General features: G+C 40.3%; 2 protein-coding genes across 3 annotated transcripts in view; one reads left to right on the forward strand and one right to left on the reverse strand.

The window, feature by feature from the left end:
* Window positions 1-21,646, forward strand: part of OLAH (oleoyl-ACP hydrolase) — a 114,928-nt gene that overhangs the window by 22,915 nt on the left and 70,367 nt on the right. The window contains exons 5-7 of one of the 2 annotated variants that reach the window (XM_074945989.1): window positions 15,571-15,751; window positions 17,082-17,128; window positions 19,652-19,756. The gene's annotated coding sequence lies outside the window, so the exon portion shown is untranslated. Of the gene's footprint in view, window positions 1-15,570; window positions 15,947-17,081; window positions 17,129-19,651; window positions 19,757-21,646 lie in introns of those variants that run through there. The other variant, XR_012638314.1, reaches the window with a different exon arrangement.
* The window catches only part of CROT (carnitine O-octanoyltransferase), a 35,158-nt gene that overhangs the window by 5,313 nt on the left and 8,199 nt on the right, over window positions 1-21,646 (reverse strand). Inside the window, exons 3-13 of the mRNA XM_074945985.1 lie at window positions 18,258-18,382; window positions 13,962-14,143; window positions 13,626-13,750; window positions 11,152-11,260; window positions 8,301-8,394; window positions 8,084-8,209; window positions 7,336-7,437; window positions 6,624-6,707; window positions 6,428-6,535; window positions 6,029-6,159; window positions 4,371-4,494 (exon numbers count right to left, since the gene is read on the reverse strand). Of these exons, the coding sequence (XP_074802086.1) occupies window positions 4,371-4,494; window positions 6,029-6,159; window positions 6,428-6,535; window positions 6,624-6,707; window positions 7,336-7,437; window positions 8,084-8,209; window positions 8,301-8,394; window positions 11,152-11,260; window positions 13,626-13,750; window positions 13,962-14,143; window positions 18,258-18,382 (1,310 nt within the window). The remainder of the gene's footprint in view (window positions 1-4,370; window positions 4,495-6,028; window positions 6,160-6,427; window positions 6,536-6,623; window positions 6,708-7,335; window positions 7,438-8,083; window positions 8,210-8,300; window positions 8,395-11,151; window positions 11,261-13,625; window positions 13,751-13,961; window positions 14,144-18,257; window positions 18,383-21,646) is intronic.

Consider the following 21,646-nt stretch of genomic DNA (forward strand, 5'->3'; position numbering starts at 1 on the left):
GTGGGACAGGAGCCAAGTTGCCACTGTGGGGGAGTGCTTGGTCTCCAAACCCCTCACAACCACGACTCGCAGTGGTAATTTTTTTGGAAGGGTGGGGAGGACTCAGTTTCAGATTTTGCCTCAAGCACCAAAAACCTCTTATGGCCCTGACTATGCATTCCCTTGCTTATCTCGCCTGGGGGCCCAATCCCATAGGCATGCTCAGAGACCACCTTATAGCACGCCTACCGTAGCTGACTCCGCCCAAAATGACACTGATGGTGCCCCTCCCCCATGATACCCCATAGTTAGAGTACTCATCCAGCACATAGGGAACCCGGGTTCAAATCCCAGCTCCCAGCTGATTCAGAGCAGGGACTTGAACCCACTTCTCCCACATAAGTGCCCTAACCACTGGGCAATGGGTTAGTCTGCAGTGGTCTCCCAATTTCTGCTGCTGAAGCTGTTCACTATCATTAGGCCTGAGAGACAGAGAATGATTCTACAGCCTGGTGGTTCCACGTTCCAGTCCCGGCTCCACTAAATATTTAAGTCTTTCGTACAAGTGGAATAGCTTCAATAGGAGACATTGAGAAAGCCACAGCCCAGTGCTAGGGGCACTCACCTAGGAGATGGGAAAACTGGGTTCAGGTCAGGCACAGCAGGGATCCAAACCCAGGATCCAAATCCACATCCTGGTAAGTGCCTTAACCACTGGGCATGGGAGAAGAGGGGCACCACCTCTTTTCTTCAGAAAGGGCTGATCTAGCCTAGGTGCCTAACTCCAGGAGAGGATTCATGGCTGAATCCCAAGCAGAGACTGGCACCCAACTCCCTTTGAGGAGCGGTGTATAGGCCACAGCCCTCACCTCAGCATTCCCTACTGGCTAGTTTATGCAGTGCTCAGCTCAGCATGCTAGCACCCGTGAATCAATTTTTTAGGCACCGAGCTCTCCCCATACACTGTAGAGGGAGCCTGGATGCCTAAATTGGAGTTTGGAGCGTTGCAGTGCTCTAGTCCCCCTTGTGAATCTAGCCCAGAGGTGTCGCTGTCCAGGTTAGTGAGACACTGAAAAGAGTTGCCATAAAGCTGAGTGTTACAGATTAAAAGGGGAGTAGATTGAGCTTTTAAATGGATGAGCACTAGGGAAGCTCTTAGCTTTATTACGTTATTAAAGATTGTCAGATAGACTGGCTCACTGCTAGGTCCCAACTCAATCTGCCTAGGCAAAGCTCTGTTAATGTCAATGGAGGATCAGATTGCAGGATCCAGGCCTAAGCTGTTGTAGTTAACAATGAGTAAATACAGAAATATAATAAAATACAGGGGAAAAAGACAACAGCATTAGTAGAAGGAATTTACTGAAAGAAGAACAGAGAGGAGTAAGAACAAATAGCTAGAGATTTTAAAAAGTGTTTTGAGAAAAAAGAAAAGGAGTACTTTTGGCACCTTACAGACTAACAAATTTATTTGAGCATAAGCTTTCGTGAGCTACAGCTCACTTCATTGGATGCATTCAGTGTTTTGAGAAAGAATACTATCAAATTATATCAGAGGACAGAAAAATAAGAGAACCAATGGGCCCATTAATATGATAGCAAAGCAAGGTTAACTTGGTTATTGAAAAATAATGACTTCTTTGCATCAGCAGAATATTGGCAATGCATCCATAAGAACGGCCATACTGGGTCAGACCAATGGTCCATCTAGCCCAATATCCCGTCTTTCGACAGCAGCCAATGTCAGGTGCCCCAGAGGGAATGAACAGAACAGGCAATCACTAAGTGATCCATCCCCTGCTGCCCACTTCCAGTTCCTTGAAAACAGAGGCTAGGAACATTCAGAGCATGGGGTTGCATCCCAGCCCATCCTGGCTAACAGCCATTGATGGACCTATCCTCCAGAAACTTAACTAGTTTCACAGATGGACTGCGTGTTGTGTGAAGAAGTACTTCTTTTTGTTTATTTTGAACTTGCTGACTGATGTACTTCTGAGTATTAATGAGAAAAGACTGGAAAAAACTGAGTTTATTGAAACAATGGAACAGCTATTTAGCTGTCATGTAAAATGAGGGGTTACTTTCTTGGATTATATGAAATTAGGAGTAAGTCAAGGAGCTGGAACTGTTCAGTTACTTTTAGAAAATCTTTTCATACAAGACAGGTGCCATGTGACTGGAAAACAGTTCAAATGTTTGCAAGAGAGGGTTCTAGGAAAGAGGCTGAAAATGACCGATATGTATCTTTAACAACTATATAAAGAAAAGCTAGAAATTACACTTTAAAAATGCATTTGAAAAAGTTCAGTTCAGGAGTGAGACAGCAAGCATTTGTGAGAGGAGAGTAACTTCAGAATAATCTAATTAGTTTTCCAACAATTATTGGTTTAGACAGATGAGAAAAATTAGGGTCAATACACCAGGTCTTTCTGAAAGCTTTTGACAATGCGATGGGGTGAGCAACTGCAAAAACACTCTAAACACTGTTTGACTGTAGTGATAAGTACCCCAACTGCATTTCTCTGGTCTTTACTTACTCTTCCCAGTGCAGAATTGCCCATTTGTAAGAACTTTTCCCCCAGCATGCATTTTCTGGAGCTGGCCCTTTAAATTTGGCAAAGGCTAACAGCTGTAGCCCTGACCGGGTTAGTTTGCAAATGGCTGCTGCAGCTTTCTGTTATTCAGTTAGTAAGTACATGTTGTTTTGTACACTCTCTCATGGGTTGGATAATAAGTGTAAGGGTAAAGTTAAGCCAGCCAGCCTCTCTCGGGGTCAGGAAGGAATTTTTCATTGATCATGCTCTCTCCTTTCTCTAGCTAGCTACAGGTTTGTTTGTTTGCCAATTAGTGTTGTTGCCCACCATCATGGTTTTAAAAGTTCAAGAGTTTTGATTATGTTTAACCACAGATTTTAGAGAGAGAAGTTCTAGTAGTTAGTCTATTCTCCTGGCAATGTAAGCAAAAATATAAGTTAGAGGTGGCACGGTTGTCAGCAAACTGCTCCAAACACTAAGCCTAAGATCTGTTTCTACTCTGACGCTACATTCCATTTATTTATTTATGAAGCCCCTTTGAGCAAATATGGTGGATAATGGTAACAGAAGGACACAAACTGAAATGGTCAATAACTGATGGGCTCTTAGCAACAACAAACTATTAAACTTACAAGGAAAGGAAAAGAAGGGATGAGACAGTAAGGCTCTGTTTTTGCAAAGCTCTTAAGCACATGTTTAACTTTTAAGCACCTACTTAAGTGCACCCTATTCAGCAAAGCAGATAAGCACGTGCTTTAAGTCCCATGAAGTTCATCAAAAGTTACAGCATTCAGAAATGGAAGAGACAGCAGCTGGGATGAAATTTAAAATGATGAAGGGAATCAGAAAAATGGAGAGGAAGAGAGATCCCAAGGGATCAGTGCTAGAAACAGCAAAGTTCAATATTAATTGGCTGTATGAGTCTGACTGTAAGAAGATAACTGAAGACAGCAAACGGAAAAGCAGGGAGGAAGATAAGAAAACAAGGGGAAGTCAGATCTGAGTGATGGCATTAAATGTCAGAGTTTTAAAGCAGCAGCACAAATGGATAAGAAGCTAATGAAGTGAAGAGGAGAGAAGAAATAAGGATAGTAAAGCGAAGCATCAAACAGATGTGGTTTGGTGGCACACTGCTATGTAAGCCCAGTATCCAAGATGAAGAACATGAAGAGAAGCTCTGGATTTTTTCTAAAATATGTAAACACATCTTGCAAGATCCTTTCCCTGCTCATCTCCTCAGGCTCCCAGACAGGTGCAGTGGGAGAAGCAGAGAAAGAAACTTTCAGCAACAGCCTGCATCTGGGGAGACAGAGAAGCAGGTTTTGCTGGTAAGCTAAACCTTTTGAAGCTTGGGGAGAGGACGGGACAGGGGGAAACAGAAGAGAAGAAAGGTCAGCTCCCCAGCTCAAGTATTCAGGAGATGAAAGACTCTTAGACTTTGGAATCAGTCCTGCTGACAGCAACTTCCCCATGCAGATTTCACACACACAGACGAGCACGTGCACCTCACAGACTCCATGCCTCACAGTGATGAGTCTGCAACTGGCATAGCACTGACCACACTTAATTGGGAGGGGGGGAGCTGCATGTGTGGGAGTGTACGACATAAAGCTGAGTTACAAACAAAAATAAAATTAAAATTAAAAAAGAAAGTGGGGTCATATACTGCAGTTCACCTAAGATATCAAAATTCTGAGAGCCAGCCCTGGTGGTGACATCCCCACTTGAATTAACTAGCAGAAGATGACTTCTTCTCCAGTTACTGACACAATTAATGGCATATTCTCTTAATCTAAAGTAGAGCAGATGGCAGGTCTTTTAAATACATTACAGCTAAAGCAGATTTTCAATACTTACACTGCAAGATGGATCCAGCATGGATTTGCACCACTCCACGGCTTCCACTGTACATGGTCTCATAGTCTCTGTGCGTCCATGGTAGAAACGTCTGGTCATAGCAGTTTCATAACAGCAGCCTGGGCTAAGAAGGCAAATTAGGACAGAATGTCTCACTACAATGATAAATCTTTTCTCCTCTCTAAAGGAAAAATGTCATATAAAAGATATTCTATCCCATTACACTCAATTACAAGCAAGAGTAAGCCACTCATTTTCTTTTAAGTGTCTGAAATGTAATACAGATTACTCAACCATAAGGAAGTTTTCAAGAGGCAAGTTAGGACTAAGAAAATTCAGATGCCATTATAAAAAAAATCTGGACTGTTTCATGAGCTGCTTTTTGTAAATTCTAAGGCTTCCATACCCCCTTATGTAGGTGAGTGGAAAGTAAGCAAGCTTCAATTTCCTATGTATTCTTCCATCAAAGTTAAAGGAGAGAAGGCATCTGCCCCACACAAGTATCACAGATTGGGAGAATCCACTAGTAACAAGGGGCATCTACAAACAAGTTTAAGAAGGGTCCCTACCCAGATTGTTTTTGTTGGGCAATTAACATAACCCAGTGTTCAATGACCTGTGCCAGGAATGTGCCTTTTTGCAGATGACACCCTCGGGCAACTATTTGCCAGCTTTGTGATGACTCACATTTAAACTATTTTAAATACTAACAGATGGTAGTAAAGGCACGGGTAAAGGAGGGACATAATCACCAGCAGAGAGAGAGTCTCCAATAACTTTTAGCTGGGAGTACAAAATAAAACCTTCCTCAGCCACCTGCCTAGTGTGCAAGGACAGGAACTTGGTTGTACACTATCTTTTCGTTATGCCATTATAACTTTTACAGGGAGCCTTTGTTGGTGATGGGGAGAGGATGACAACAGTGAGTCTGCTAAGGCTTTTTACAGGATTGGGATTTTGGAAGAGAGATTTATCACCACAGAATGATGTTTAATTATAGACTACAGATGAGGCTTTCATCTGCACCTGGGCCAAATCCCCTTATATAGGAATGAGCAATTAGTGAGGTATGCTGTGTTGGTCACAGGATATTAGAGACATAAGGCGGGTGAAATAATACCTTTACTGGACTAACTTCTGTTAGTGAGAGAGACAAGCTTTTGAGCTTACACAGACCTGAAAAAGAGTTATGTGAGTTAAAAAACTTGTTTCTCTCACCAGTAGAAGTTGGTCCAATAAAAGATATTACTTCACCCACCCTGTCTCTCAGTTAGTGAGGGAATATAGATCCTTGTGGGCCAAGTCTTTGCTTATCATTTACCCAGTACTTCCTATGTGTATGTTTTACGGAATGTTAATAAAGCTCTGGCTGGCTGCCCTCCATCTTACAGTACTTGCAGTATAGCACCTACCACACTGTGACATAAAGGACTTGCTCCTGCACCTTTTGAAGTCAATAGCAGAAATCCTGCTGACTTCAGTGGAAGAGGATCAGGTCCTGTATAACTAAATAAAACATTATAATGACATATTTCTTCATTCTTCTGTGGCTGCAGTAAAACATAAAATGGGATGCAAAGCCCTTTGTATTTGCCCAGATTTGTCAGTTTGTTCAACTATACATTTAATTGCTAGCCTGGGTAATAAACTTTTCTTACTGTCCATGAAGTTTATAATAGGCCAGCTGGAGGCCAAGCTGAACAAATGTATCAGGATGAAGTCCCTTCTTCTTGGTCAGTGCTTTGCCAAAGGATGTAAAGGCATAATTCACTAGCTGCAAGTCAGATACCTGACAAATAAAAAATTTGTTACCATAGGAGAATTCAGCAACTGCTCTAATCACAACCTACTTCAGTTCAAATATAATGAACTGCACATTCACCTCACAAAACAATGGATCAGGTTTATCCCGGTGTAACTCCCCTGGCTTCAGTGGAGCTACCTCAGGATTGAATCTGTCCCAGTGGTCTTTGTTCTCTGGCCTGGAGCGAGGCCAGCTACTAACGTTTAGAAAAAATGAAAGTCTCAGTCATCACTAAGAGATAGAGAAACTTCACCTGCTGAGAATACCGTTCTTTAGCACGTTCAATGTCATTTAGCACATTCTGGTTCAACGTGAAAACAAGTTCTTCTGGCCATGGGATGTCTCGTACTTTATCCGATCCCTGTTTTGTTTTTTAAATAAAAGAGGAATCAATATCCGTAAGAGAGGAAATGCTAATTAATAAGGATGGAAACTTAATGGATACATACCTTCCACCTTCCCTCACTTTCAATAATCCTCTGATCAACATAAGAGCACAGGACTACCATAGCCATGGCATCAAAAGGAGAATGCTAGAACACATGAGACAATATACCGTGATGGTTGCATAGCTAAAAGTTGATCGAGCCTCCTTATTTCCACCCCCATTCCTTCTTAATTATGCTGAAGGTTTTCCTGTGTTGTGTAGAATTCATTAAGAGATTACACTTCTAGCCCTTCTATCTGTACAGACAGAGCCCCATACAGTATTTATCTGCTCTCTTGATAGCTCTGCAGCCAGATAGACTGGCTGCAGAGACACCGGGTAAGGCACAGATCTGGGCAGAAACAACGTCTTCCTATGTGAGAGAGCAGTGCTTAGCATGTTTTGGGCACTACTGTCATACAAGCAAATAATAAAGCTACTAACTTACAAATTTTTTGCATGATATTTCCCTTCTCTTTGAACTCCTATTGATCAAATTCAAGAAACTCCCTCATTAAAATATTTCTGAAAGTAAGCACTGCATAATCTCCTCTTTAGAAACGTACAGCACCTATCCTGGGATGCTTGCCAGATAAGGTGCCCTATATGTGAAACTTCACTAAAGAAAAACAAGTTTAAACCTGTAAAAAAAATATTCCATTGTGGAAGGGGAAAAACTGACAAAGGATCCCACTGTAAATAAGCTAGGAAAAAGGGAATCATATTTTACTTACATCACAGTTTGAACCAAATGTCCCATTGGAAAATAATATGCTGTTGTAGGATTTGTCTCCCCAGCGTATGGTTGGATCTCCTGTTAGAGCCAACTTGATGATCTAAATCAAGAATTAATATCATGGGGTTTAGAACTATCTAAATGTGCGCCAGAGTCCTGTCACATTACACTGGAAGTATCTGGATCCTTTTTTTAATGAGTACCAACCTCCACACTTGAAAGCAGCTATGACTTACTGCACTGGACAAGACACTGTCCCTGCCCTAAGGAGTTTTTAGATGAGCCATGACTAAGAAGGCTCTCTGCATGACAGCAGACATGCCGAAAATGGAACAAATATATAGCCATCCGAAGAAAAAACATCTGTACAAGTCTGGTGTTAGGTGTTTAAAAATAAAAGTTCAGATCCTGGTGGTCAGAGCTTCTGTGGCCTGTGAAATTCATGGGGGTGCAGAGGGGTTGAGGGTAAATTTATACCACATTTACACCTCCAAGATCCTAGATGTGGCAGGCATTGGTCCAGGCCTGACCATCAACAGGAGGCAATGAATCACGGCCATGCCCATTTTCCTATGCTAGAGGGGCCAGGACACAATGGCGTAAGACCTTTTAGATTGCTAAGGGAATCTTCAGGCAGATGGTTAAGATGGCTTTCCAGAATATTTTATAAAAACAAATCACATACACAATGAGAGACAAAAGTTGGTTAAAGGGAGAAGTAAAATTATTTTGAAATCTGTAACTACCGGAGCACAATCCTCAGGGGTTCCATGGGGACTGGAATCATCCAGGGAGATCACAAACAAACTGCTCTGAATTTTTTCCAGTAGACAAAAGTTCTTTGGATCGAGATTAATTAAATATTCACGTGTCTAGAAGACAATGAAAAAGTGATTAAATAATTGAAATGTTGCAAGTCCAGTCAATCAACATTTTTCTGAAAGACCACTGAAATTTTCCAACCTCTGCCCATTGGGTTCTCTCCCCACTTGTTAAAGCCGCCAGCCCTGGTCCATCAGGTTCATTATGGCACCTCTTTTGGATGTAAGCAAGTTGCCTTTAAGAAGATTTTTAAAATTAGTAAAATAGAATGAAGACAGACACTGGATAAAAGTTGTTCACTTTAGTAGGCCAGGAGTCTGGTTAATATTTCTTATTCCATATCTAATAATCAGATTAAGTGAACTTTCAAGAAGTGTATCAACCCTGCTCAGGACACATGACTTTTTTAATACCTTTTCTGCACTGGGGATTTGCCCTGATTTCAGCTCTGGGGACTGCTGCACCAATGCAAACCCATAGTTTAGACAAAGAAAAACACAATTTGTACCACTGACACTTAACTCCGTTTCAAACATGGTACACCTCCAATGGTGCATGTCACACTTTCCATATCCACAGTAGGGGTTTCACGGGTACAGTTATATTGGTGACTAGCTACCAGTGGCTGAATAAGGGCAAATCTCCAATCCACACAAGGCCTGAGAATCATAGGAGGGAATCATATTCCACCCCAGCCAGCTGAGATTGTATTATGCACCAAACCTTAAACATTGTAACAATGTTTCTCTTCTTAACCTTTGCTTGCACCAGCACTTCAAAAAACTTCATTCAAAGCTTTGTACTCTGACAGTTTTACCTGTAAAAGTGACTCTTCACATACTGTACTTCATGTTCTCTGTCTACCTTGTTACCCCTTTTAAAAAACCTCTCTCTGAATTTTTAAGAATTCATATGCAGTTATTTGGCACTTTCACCTATTAAACACTAGTACCAATCAGTATTTAAACAACATCTATACAGATGTATTCATCTATAGCAAGTGAGGCGAACCAGATATACCACCCTCAATATCAGGTGATCTGTAAACCAGAACTGTAATACCCATAAGTAGCAGCAGGTTTTTGTGTATCATTGAATTAACCTATTTGGCATTTCTTGTTAGAAACTTGTTTGATTTCTATTTGTTCCTTCCTTTAGTGTTTGCTTGATCCACCACAACTCTCAGTAAGTTGTTCCAATAGCTAATTACCCTCACTATTAAAAACTTGTGCCTTATTTCAAGTCTGATTTTTGTCTAGCTTTAGCTTGAAGCCATTTGTCTCTAGACAAGAAGCCATTATAAATATTTTTGTTCTACAGGTAGGTACTTATAGTCTGTGATCAAGTCCCCCTTCAACTGTCTTTGTTAAACTAAATAGACTGAGCTCTTGGAATCTACCCATGTAAGATTTCCAATCATTTACTCGTTCTTGTGTCTCTTTACTGAACCCTCTCCAAATTTATCATCAACATCCTTTTTGAACTGTGGACTCTAGAACTGGACACAGTATTCCAGCAGCAGTCACACCAATGCCAAATACAGAGATAATATAACCTCCCTATTCGGTATTTCCATTTGTACATCCAAGGATCATATTAACCCTTTTGGCAACAGCAGCATACTGGCAGCTCATATTCAACTGATTATCCACTGTGACCCCCAAGTTTTTTCATAGTCACTGCTTACCAGGACAGAGTCCCCCATCCTGTAAATATGGTCTCTATACTTTGTTCCTAGATATAGAACTTTAAATTTGGCCAGTAATGACTTGGATAAGGACCAGGAATGGCTTGGATTGACTTGAGGAGTTACTCTAGATCTACACCAGCAGAATTTGGCCCATAGGGTAAACCAGCATGTGCACAGTCTAGTAATATTACCAGTCTGTAAAGTTAGCATCTTCACCTATTTTTCGGATTCCTCAAAACACTTCTGGGAAGTGTGTAATGATTATATTAGTGGTAATCATTAATAATTATTGAGGAAATTCAGAAATTTCATGTGCTAAGAGGAAGTATACATATGGCAGCTCCTTGGAGAGAGAGAGTATCTGTTTTGACAATAAACACCTAGGAGTGTGCTCTAACACCGAGGCCTACAATATATAGGGCCACATTCTCTCTCACTCTCTCCACCCCTCTTCCCACTACTACAGCTCCTTTGCACTCCCTTAGTGGCACAAAAGTCCAAAAAGCAGGTCAGACTTTCCAGGCCCTGGTGTAGGGGTGAGATATGTGGCTGGAGTGCCACTGTATTCCAGAAATCCCCAACTGGCAAAAAAGGCCCTTAAACATGTTACCAGACAACACATGTTACGGCTCAATCCTGCCTCTGTGGAGCTCAGCAGCAGGAAATATAGCCAATATATCACTGCCAAAACGTGACTTCACATGCACAGCTTCGATTATGTTTAAAATGTGGTCAGGAGGGAACAAAGGGAAAGTGTAGTGGTGGGTTTTGTTTGGTTGGCTTTTTGTTAATGATTATGATGAATATCTCATTGCTACATGGATTGGTTCTCAAAAAAAGGTATCACATATAATCCTGATACAGTTTCATTAAATGAACCCCAACATGTAATTGATATTTGCTACCCAAACACCTTCATGGTATACTTTTAGCATCCTACATTTGCTTGTTGTTCCAGGCACCTTACCATATTTTGCAATGCCAAGTGCAGGTTCATTTTTCATGCCTATTACAAGCTTTCCTTCACCTTCCAAAACACTTTAAATGTATAAGCTGTTCAGCTAAAGTTACTTAGTTGCACAGACTACCAAAATACAATAATGGAGGGAAAATTCCAATCCCGCCAAACTTCAACAGAAAATGTTTAAAAATAGGCACCTACTACAGTTTACAAGTAACACAATTGGAGACGAGCATCCTGCCATGTTAAGCATTCCAATTTTGTACAGTCTGGACTTTCATGGAGTGCTGTTCTTTTGTATTTCATTGTGCAGCTCAATTAATATGAAGTAATTTAAAAACCTGAAAATCTCTGGGGGGCTCAGTATATGACCTTCATGTACAGCATCAAAAGCAAACACTCGACCTTGACACAGGACTATTAAGTGGGATGGGCATTCACCTTCACTCTCTGAAAGGAAGATAAAACAAATATGAGAACACAACACTTTTTGGAAAAAGTTATAATGTGAGTGAGAGAGAGAGAGGGGAGACAAGTTAGAGACACACTTAAGTGACCAGGTACAAATACAGCACATTATTTTGGCCTTTAACATTTAAGACTTTGTACATTTAAAAAAAGCAACCAAGACCAAACTGGTCATCTACTTTCAGAGAGCAATTCTATGTTTTTTCTGCAGTTTGGAAATAAGTCTCGAAGGCTGCATTTGCAAGATTATCTGACAGAATCCACAGACGCATGAACCTTGATTATTATTAACCCTCATCAATGTTTACTGCCATGTTCATAACTTTAACAAATTTATAAGTGGGGAGGCTATTCTTACATCAGAGAGCAGAAATACTACATGGAAAATCACCCGCATACTGATGAAAGAAAAGATGACATTGGGTGAAGTTTCAGAGGGTGGGCATAGCAAGTGGCTCCAAAGATAAGCAAAAACACTTCACAACACACTGTACACATTTTTGTCTATGCAAATCAGGAGTTAGTGCACAAATGGATCAGCTAGTACCCAATTTGCATATGCAAATCTGAGCATTTGAGCACTGATACATGGATGTTTAACATTATGGAGAGATGTAGTTGTTACACACACCACTGGAAGTCCTGCCCATAATTGCCTATACAATCTTATTAGTTATGCCACACACAAAAATTATTAACATAAAGTTAAGGTTTGACCAAGTTCAAGAATGTTAAGACAAAAAAAAAAGTTAGGATTGCAAGGAACACAGAGCTAACGTTGCACTTCTCAAACTAGGCCTCTACATAACCTTAACTCTGCCCCATAGCTCTGCCTTGAAAAAATGAGAAATGTAAACTATATCCATAGAACTCCATTTAACAAATGCCTATAAAAATGGCTTAATCTTATTCATATAGTAATTTTGTTGGGTTACATCTTTCTTCATGATCATATTGTAAAATACACAACGAAATTTATAAGTTCCTGATTTAGATAAATAGCAAAATTAAGGAAATCATTCCCCCTATAGAATGTCATCTACAGAGATCATGAAATTACAGCACTTACATGAAAAGAGCAAAAACTAGTGGAGTAACAAATTATCACATGTATGAAAACTTACAAAAACAAGGTGCTGTCGTGAACATCTGAAATACACTACACGCCAAAAAGGGAGATAACAGGTTTTCATCTTCACAGGGACACAGCTGAGGTTCTTCGGGTGCTTTGAGAAATGCAACCATAACTCTGCATTCTCTGAGTTTCTATTGTTTGGATTTTCTTCTATGTTTTATTTTTAAACCAATGTTCTTGAAAGGTCATATACCCTCAAACCATTGTTATGTGCCTGCAACCTTAACTTTTCTTTTAAAAATTTAAGAAATTCCCATACATAAAAGTTTATTACAGTCCTAACAAGGGATTGGGGAGGGAAGGAGAATAGGGAAGGCTTCCCACTTCCTCTTGACTTCCTGAGCTCTGGAGGAGAGGCACCTCACTAATCCACACCTCCTAAGGTCTATAGGAGGGGGGCTCCACCTCTGAGAACCTTAGGAGATATATAGGAGTGTACTGAGGTAAGTGCATCAACATCTTTCTGAGCCTTATGAGATTTCTCGGGGAATCCCCAATCTTTACAAGGCGAATTAAGCGGAGCCCCATGGCTCTTATGCTTGTCAGTTCCACAAAAGCAGTAGGAGTTTAGCGGGATGGATTACATGGGCCACTGGGGCAGGTGGACTTCTGACAAGAAGAAGTGAGAGCTGGATGGGAAGCTGAGAATTGGGGGAGGGGGAAACATATCAGAACATATGGTGAGCATGTCCCTGAAAAATGGGGACAGGGATAGGGAGGGATTTACAACTCCATATTGTAATTTTACAATACATGGCACGCATATTTACTGTTGGCATATGTAAGTGTGATTAAGCTGCAAACAAATAATTTTGAAATAACCCCTTTCATTCAACAGCAAGAAGGAAGCACTAAATACTGTACCAAAAGGGGCATGAGAGCTAAAGTAAGTTAGTCCATTCCTGATGCTCTAACCCTTTATTTGTATCTGACCTGATTCCTTTATCTTTGTCTGTATCCAACCCAATTATAAAGATCAATTCCAGTTTAGAAGGTGCCACAAAAGCATCACCTCAGCTGTGGGGTGTACAGAGTGCATAGACTAGCAACCCTATAACTCCAATGTATAGCTAATCAAAATGCTCTTCAGCTACAGGCAGGTTTTTAAGACAGACAAAAATATAGTGTTTGTTTCATGGTTAACATGGCCACACTTTAGTCCTGAACATAAAATCAGTTGTCTGTTACACTAGGAAAGTTGCATATGTTTACCAGTTCTAAAATAGTTGCCTAAAGAATCTCTAGTAATTCCTGGAATCTTGCAAGTGCAGAACAGCATTCGGAATTGGTTCATGTCCAGAGGCATATTTCCATGTCTATGCACAACCAATTTTTCCCTGCAGTAAACAGAATATACAAAAGCATAGGTTCTGATTAACTTTTAAGCATGAGGTAAAAATTACACCAAAAAATCAAATATGGCAAAATTCATCCCTGAGTACAGTGGAGTTACATCAAGGAAGAACTTGTCCCATATTGTTCATGACTGTAAGCATGCACAGTACACTGATATTTAGAAGCAATTATATTTTTTTTAAAATGTCTTACGTTCTTATTAGTTCCCAGTATTTCAAGGTATGCCATATTGTTATGCATCCTCTTTCTATTTGAGTTCCTTCTTTTGGTGACCAATAGTGTTCAAGATAAGGGCCTGCGCCTCCAAAGTTATAATATATTTGTGTTGGTATGCGAGCATCAAGATAAGCCATATTCAGCCACCATTCTTCTAGCTGAAAAGGAATAGAGATTAGCATCACAATATATTTTAGGCATACCTCTATAACAATCACTTGATTGTTCTACTGTACCTATCTAATTTTTTGTTACTTTTTAATACTCTGAAATAGTTCCTGAACTGTGAAAGGCAGACTAGTGATCCACAAAGCACTTACTGATAGTACTGAGACAGCTACATTACATTTCCAGGTGCTATGTTACATTACTTTCTTAATATTAATTTTCCTTGTCACCAGTTGTTGTAGCTGTTGACTGCTGCAGTTGCCAGAGATTATTTTCTGATGAGATTACAAAATTAGCTGACAAAGCTAAGTGTTAATGTAATAGACTTCTGTAAGATACCTGATTTGGTACTGCACAATATTTTGATTAAGAAAACTAGAACAATACAAAATTAACATGGCACAAATTATATGTATTAAAACCTGGCTAACTGACAGGTCTCAAGAAAACCTGAAGACGAGCTTTGTGTAAGCTTGTCTCTCTCTCACCAACAGACATTGGTCCAATAAAAGACATATTACCTAACCCACCTTTTCTATCTAGCTCTCAACATATAATTGTAAATGGGCAATAATCATTGAGCAAGTGTGTTTCTAGTGGGGTTCCTCAGGGATCAGTTCTTGGCCCTACACCAGTGGTCCCCAAACAGTGGGGTGCACCCCCTACGGGGGCACGGAGGAATGTTCAGCAGAGGCGCAGCAGGGCTTGGGCCAGTCCCTACAGGGTGCGGGGAGGGAGTGCTACCCAGCCCTGCTCTGTCCCCATCTCTGCTCCAGCCCTAGCCCCGACCGCGGCTCTGCTCCCGGCCCTGGCCTCAGCCCCAGCCCCCAGCCTGGGCATAGCCTCGACCCCCAGCCCTGCCCTTGGCCCATGGCCCCACTCCCAGCTGCAGCACCATCCATCGCCATGGCCTGGGCCTCTGGCCCACGACCGCAGCTTCGGTCCCTGACTGCGGCTCCTGAGGGGCACGGGCAAATTACACTAGCGGCAAGGGGGGCACAACTTAAAATGTTTGGGGACCACTGCTCTACACTATTTAACTTTTTTATCAATGACCAGGAAGAAAACAGTTTGCAGATGACACAAATATTGGGGGTATGGTAAATAATGCAGAGGGCAGGTCACTAATACATAGCAATCTGGATCGCCTGGTAAACTGGGCATGAGTAAACAATGTACATTTTAATAATGCCAAATGTAAATTTATACCTCTAGGAACAAAGAATATAAGCTTTAGTTACAGGATGAGGAACTATATCCTGGGAAACAGTGACTCTGAAAAAGACTTGTGGGTCACAGTGGATAATCAGCTGAACATGAGCTCCCAGTGTGATACTAAAGGGCTAATGCAATGGATGAATAAACGGGAACACTGAGTAGGAGTAGAGAGGTTATATTACTTCTGTATTTGGCACAGGTATGACAGCTACTGGAATACCATGTCCAGTTCTACAGATCACACTTCAAGAAGGATGCTGATTAATTGAAGAAGAGCTCCGAGAATGATTAAAGGACTGGAAAGCACGCTCAATAGTCAAAAATTCAAGGAGCGCAATCTCTTTAGCTCAACAAAGAGAAGGTTAAGAGGGTAACAATCTGTAAGTAGCTACACAGGAAACAAAAACTTGATAATGGGCTCTTCAATCTAGCAGAGAAAGGTATAATAAAATCGAGTGGCCGAAAGATGAAGCTAGACCAGAAGTTCTCAAACTGGGGGATGGGCCCCCTGGGGGGTGCAGAATGTATTCTGCTGGGGCGTGAGAAGCTTTAGGGGGAAAAAATTAACTTACTGCACACATTTTACCCACAGCAATGAACAACTAGCAAAGCCGATTCCTCCAGACTTATGAGGTCCTCAGATGGAGTTGTGCATTCCAACAGATTTCTGTTAAGCTTGCATAGCATTATACAAAGTCGTTGCCATCTGCACGTTAATCCATTTGCTATGGAGCGGTGTGCACATTTAATTGTACGCATGGACCACAATCGCAGTTTTGCTTTTGCTTTTATTACAATGTATCGTTGGCTCATTTGTGCAACAGAAAAGAAATAAGTGAAAAACAAAGAAGCTAAAACTGATTCAAGTGAAGCACTGCAGCCACATATATTGGTATTCAGTAGAACTTCAGAGCTCCGAACAGCAGAGTTACAAACTGACCGGTTAATCATGCACCTCATTTGGAACTGGAAGTACGCAATCAGGCAGCAGAGATCAAAAAACCCCCAAAACTGTACAGTACAGTACTGTGTGAAATGTTAAAAAAAAAAAAAAGGGGGGGGGGGAGTTTAAAAAATTTGACAAGGTAAGGAAACTGTTTCTGTGCTTGTTTCATTTATATAAAAATGATTAAAGGCAGCATTTTTCTTCTGCATAGTAAAGTTTCAAAGCTGTATTAAGTCTAGTTCAGTTGTAAACTTTTGAAAGAACAACCATAACGTTTTGTTCAGTTACGAACATTACAGAGTTACAAACAACCTCCATTCCCGAGGCACTCGTAATTCTGAGGTTCTACTGTATGTACTTGTTTGGCGGGGGGGGGGGGGAGGAGAGTGTAAACTCCTACAGACACACAGAAAGGGGGCGTGATCAAATAAGTTTGAAAACCACTGAGGTAGACCAATTCAGACTGGAAATACAACACAGATTTTTAACAGTGGGGTAACTAACAATTGGGACAACTTACCAAAAGTATGGATGGATTCTCCATCACTGGCATTTTTAAATCAAGACTTGATATTTTTCTAAAAGATATGATCTAGTTCAAACAGGAATTAATTCAGGGAAGTTCTATAGCCTGTGTTACACAGGAGGTCAGATTAGGTCCCTTCTGGTTTTCTAATCTATGAATCATGAATGGGAGGAGAGGTGGTCTATCTGATTGGTAGTGATGGGGGAAATGGTCCAAAATATAATTTCTCTGTTCCGAGGTGTTCCACACTATGAAAATTCTTCAGAATACCTGCTCTGAAATAATGTAAGTATAGACATGTTGGAACTGATGATGGTCTTATGAATTCCAAAGAGTGTTTGAAATTTACTAGTAGTTCCTTTTTCTCTTCCTTTTTTGCAAGGCCATCTGACTGTCAGATTGCCATCACCTGTATTATTGCTCTTCAGAAAAAGAAAGATTAGAATGTATGCTCTCTGGGGCACAAACCGTGGGTAAAATTTTCAAAAGTTCCTAAATGACTTAGGAGCCTAAATTCCTCTTTGAAACCTGACTTAGACAATTAGGGGCCTAAGGGCTCATCTACACAGCAAGTTACTATGTGGCTAGCCAGGGTGTGAATCTACAGTGCACCTGCTTGTCACACACTCCAGGACTTTCATTGGAAAGTGTCCACACAGGGTATTTCTGTGTGGAAAGATGGTGCATTGTACAGTCACACTATGACTTGCCACGCAGTAACTGGCCATGTAAACAACCCTTAAGAATCATTGCACATCAGTGGGACTTAGGAGCCTCAGTCACCTGGCTGCTTTTGAAAATTTTACTCTGTGTTGTCTGATTTGTTCTTCAGCGTCTAGTACATTTGGGCTTTTGAGCACTATCACAATACAAATACTAAGTCATCTTCAGCCTGTCCAATACGGCAGAATATGATACCTCAAGATAACTGAGTTAAATCTAAAGTTCTTATTTGCTGTAATCTTATTTATGTGATTGTTTACTGAGCCAGCCATAACAAAATGAGTAATAAAACTGGTCTCTAACAATTCATAAATATAAAAATGTTCAACAAAACACTATTTTCATGGATTCCTCCTCCTTTCCAATTTGTTTAGCTATTAAAATATGTAGGCTTTGCTCAGTCAATAAACACTAGTACTTGTGGGTTTCATATGCAGAGGTTGGGCCTGACCCTGAAAACATTATTCTTGTAAATAACCCTAGTCACATAATAAAGTTATGTAACAAGAATAAGGAAGGGTTGAGCCTAAAGCTCAGCACTTTACAGATCAGGCCCTAACTAGCTCACTTTCTGATTGTTCTCTGCAAAAATACTGATGTCTTATACTCACAAAACTAGATGTATCAAGATGTATGAGAGACTCATAGGAAATATTTTACAACCTTAAAAAAATCATAATTCAAAACATACCCAATTCTTCTTCTCTTTAGCCCTTTGCAGTAACTTATGCTGCAACAGTTTTCCAATCCCATGTTCAAACTTTTTAACTATGTCCTCAGTTCTTTGATATTCTTCTTGATTTAGGAATGGTTTTACTGTAAAAAAGGAAAATGTATATAAATACAGATTCATATCAACTCCCCCCATGGGCCTCCCCCATGCAGACCCTGAAGCTGACAGAACCCAAGAGAAATTTTTAAAATAAACACAGATGTCTTTGTTGGAAGAAGAATATATTTTAAAAAGGCCAGAGTAAATTCTAGGAAATCTTAATGTAAAAATACATTTTAAAAAAATGTAAGTTAAATAAGACTATCACTCCTCTCAAATAAGAGTGGATACAAAAGGCCTACAATATCAAACAAGTGATTAAATCAAATAAGAGACTGAAAACAGAAATATTTAGGATCTAAGCTGGTAGATACTATGGAGTTCTGTGACTTTGCAGCTCCCATGAAACTCATTCACTAATTAAACTTGTCTCTACTTTGTTTGTGGGCACAGTACCAGCCTAATACATTGGGTGAGTCCACACAGTTGAGAAACACACAGCTATCACATTATTGCATCAAACATAAGCTACTTATCTTCACCTTCAAAGCCCTTCATGGTCTAGCCCAGTGGTGGGCAACCTGCAGCCTGTCAGGGTAATCTGCTGGCCACCACTTCCCACAGCTCCCATTGGCCGGGAATGGCAAATTGTGGCCACTGGGAGCTGTGGGCTGGTGAATGATCAATGTAAACAAACTGTCTTGCGGCCTGCTAGGGAATTACCCTGATGGGCCACATGCAGCCTGTGGGCCACAGGTTGCCCACCACTGGTCTAGCCCCAACCAACCAGTCATCTCTCAATTCACTTTCTAGATAAATACTTACCTCCAATTGGGCAATGACGCCAACCTCCATTGCTGCCTAGTTAAATTTTCAAACAAGCACTTTAGTGCTTTCTCCCTTGCTGCCCCTCATCCTTGGAAGAAGCTCCCTGTAAACATCTGCAAAGTTACCTCATTATCCTACTTCAAATTCCTCCTTCAAACTCTCCTTTGCCATGATGCCTACAAAAACTTGATAACAGGTGTGCTGAGACCACTGCCTATCATGCTGACCAATACCATCTCACTGTTTTCTTGTACTCCTCCATTTGCATTGTATCATCTGTTGGATATTATACTCAGACTGGTAAGCTCTCTGGGACAGGGACCATCTTTTTTGCTCATACTCTCTTAGCAGCCATATGTAGGTTTTATAATTAATTAAATTAGATAACCTCTTTCTTTAAGTTCCTGATAGTCTCCTGCTCATCACAAAACTTCCTTGGTTAAAATCTAGGGGCCTGATTCTCCAATGTTTTGCACCTTTTGTAGACATTTACACCTGAGGGAAGTGAGTGCAAAGTGGATATCCAACTCTGCTATCCCGATTTAGTAGCTCAATACTTCTGAAATACTTTGGGCAAGGCTGCTGCTTTTGTAAGTAAGATCCCTGTATTACCCTGGAGATTGCATGACCATTTATATTGGTTAATACTCTTCCAAGTTTACTTGTATGTTCATAAGATATGTTTAATGGAAATATAGCTATAATGGTCTTTAAAAACACTAAGTCTAATTGTAATGTTTCCATGGGTCCAATATATTTTTGACATTCTTTTTCAGTTTTGTATAGTCTTTTTTTTGGGGGGTGCTTTCGAATTTTCAATGTGTGTGGAAGGATTATTATGTCTTCATATAAAACTTTTTATATTTCTGTTTTGTAGGCTTTCCACCCCAGAGTTGTAACACCCTCACTTATATTTTATACAATATATTGCTTTATCTGGTTTCTCATTTGATGTTTTCAGAAAAGAACTTATGAGCATAGTGCTCATTCTTCATAGTCTCGTGAACAAGTTATTCTAGAGCACAGAACAGTGGTGAATGGTCTGCTGACACTTCTCTATTTGTGTGATTAGACTGAATTTTCGACCTAGCAACAGGGAAAAAAGTCAATCCTTGTGTGGGGTAGAAGGTAGGATTTTGATCTAATGGAGTCTTTCTCCAAACATCTATCCATATGGGTTGCTGAATTATATTTCTCAATCATCATATTTTGGGTATCTTGGAATTTGCACTGAGTAGCATGGGATGTGACAGATTTCCAATGTAACAACTGATCTCTTCTTAGTAATTATCCCTATATCTAAGAAGGTGATTTTTCATTAATGTAGCACGGCCAAAGTTTTTCACAGAAACTAGATGTTCTACACAACACAAGTCTTGGGTATCCCATCTGGCTAACCATGAGCCTGTGCTGTTGTGTGTATGTATATATTTCTTATGGTGTTGCCAAAGTAACTTCTTGTTTACAAAGACTGTGTCTACACTACAGACTTCATGTAGCCACTCCATGCCAGCAGGAAAAACTACCCGCAACGAGCGGCGGTGGCTATGGCAGCAGAAGAGTGTCTCCCGCCGACATAGCGCTGTCCACACCAGCACTTTTGTCAGTGAAATTTATGTCGGTCAGGGGGGTATTTTTTCACATCCGTGACCAACAAATGCTTTACTGACAAAAGTGCTAGTGTAGACATAGACTGAGATTAAAACTCCTTTTTTCCTCTCTGGTTTTGTGATGAGTATACACAACACACCCAGAAACATGGAATCCCGCCACCCACCCCCCCGCAAAAAATCATTTTTACCTTTTATTTTATGACTATTTAACACCATATTTGAGTTTGATTCCTTGTATAGTCCAACACCACATATTTTACACCAGCATAATTTTGCTTAATAAAAACGTCAGTGTGGCTACACAGACTTAATCCAGTATAGTTTCCAATAAATTTGAAGGCAAGATCTTTTAACTCATTGGGCACAGTACTAAAATGGAGACTTCAACTCATCCGGAAATAAAAATCAGGTTTCGCAAATCTACTAAATTGTATTCCCTCAAAGCCTGACCCTACAGTGAGTTCAGCAGTGAGGAGTTCCACTGAATTCAATTTTTGCATTGACTTCAGTGGGGATCTGTGCAGGCATAGAAGTCTGCCTGTGTGACAACTGCCATCTCAGTCAATATACCAGGCATTGAATAGGGGACTTCCAGACAGGGTGGACCAATTTAAATCACCATGACGAAAGCCTACATTTAAATACTCCATTTTAATCAATTCTTCCATTTGTACTTCAGTTATTTTTTAAAGAAAGATGCATTCTCATTGGTTAATCTAACCATTAAACATGTTGATTTACAAGTAAATAAAGCCTTTTAGACTAGATTTGGTACATCTTTTTGGTACCTAGGAGGGTACACAATAACTATATACATTTACTGAAGTAATGACATAACTTAGTATTTTCAGATTCTTATAAACTGTA

The sequence above is a fragment of the Natator depressus genome, chromosome 2 (assembly GCF_965152275.1).
Source record: "Natator depressus isolate rNatDep1 chromosome 2, rNatDep2.hap1, whole genome shotgun sequence".
Classification (NCBI taxonomy): domain Eukaryota; kingdom Metazoa; phylum Chordata; order Testudines; family Cheloniidae; genus Natator; species Natator depressus.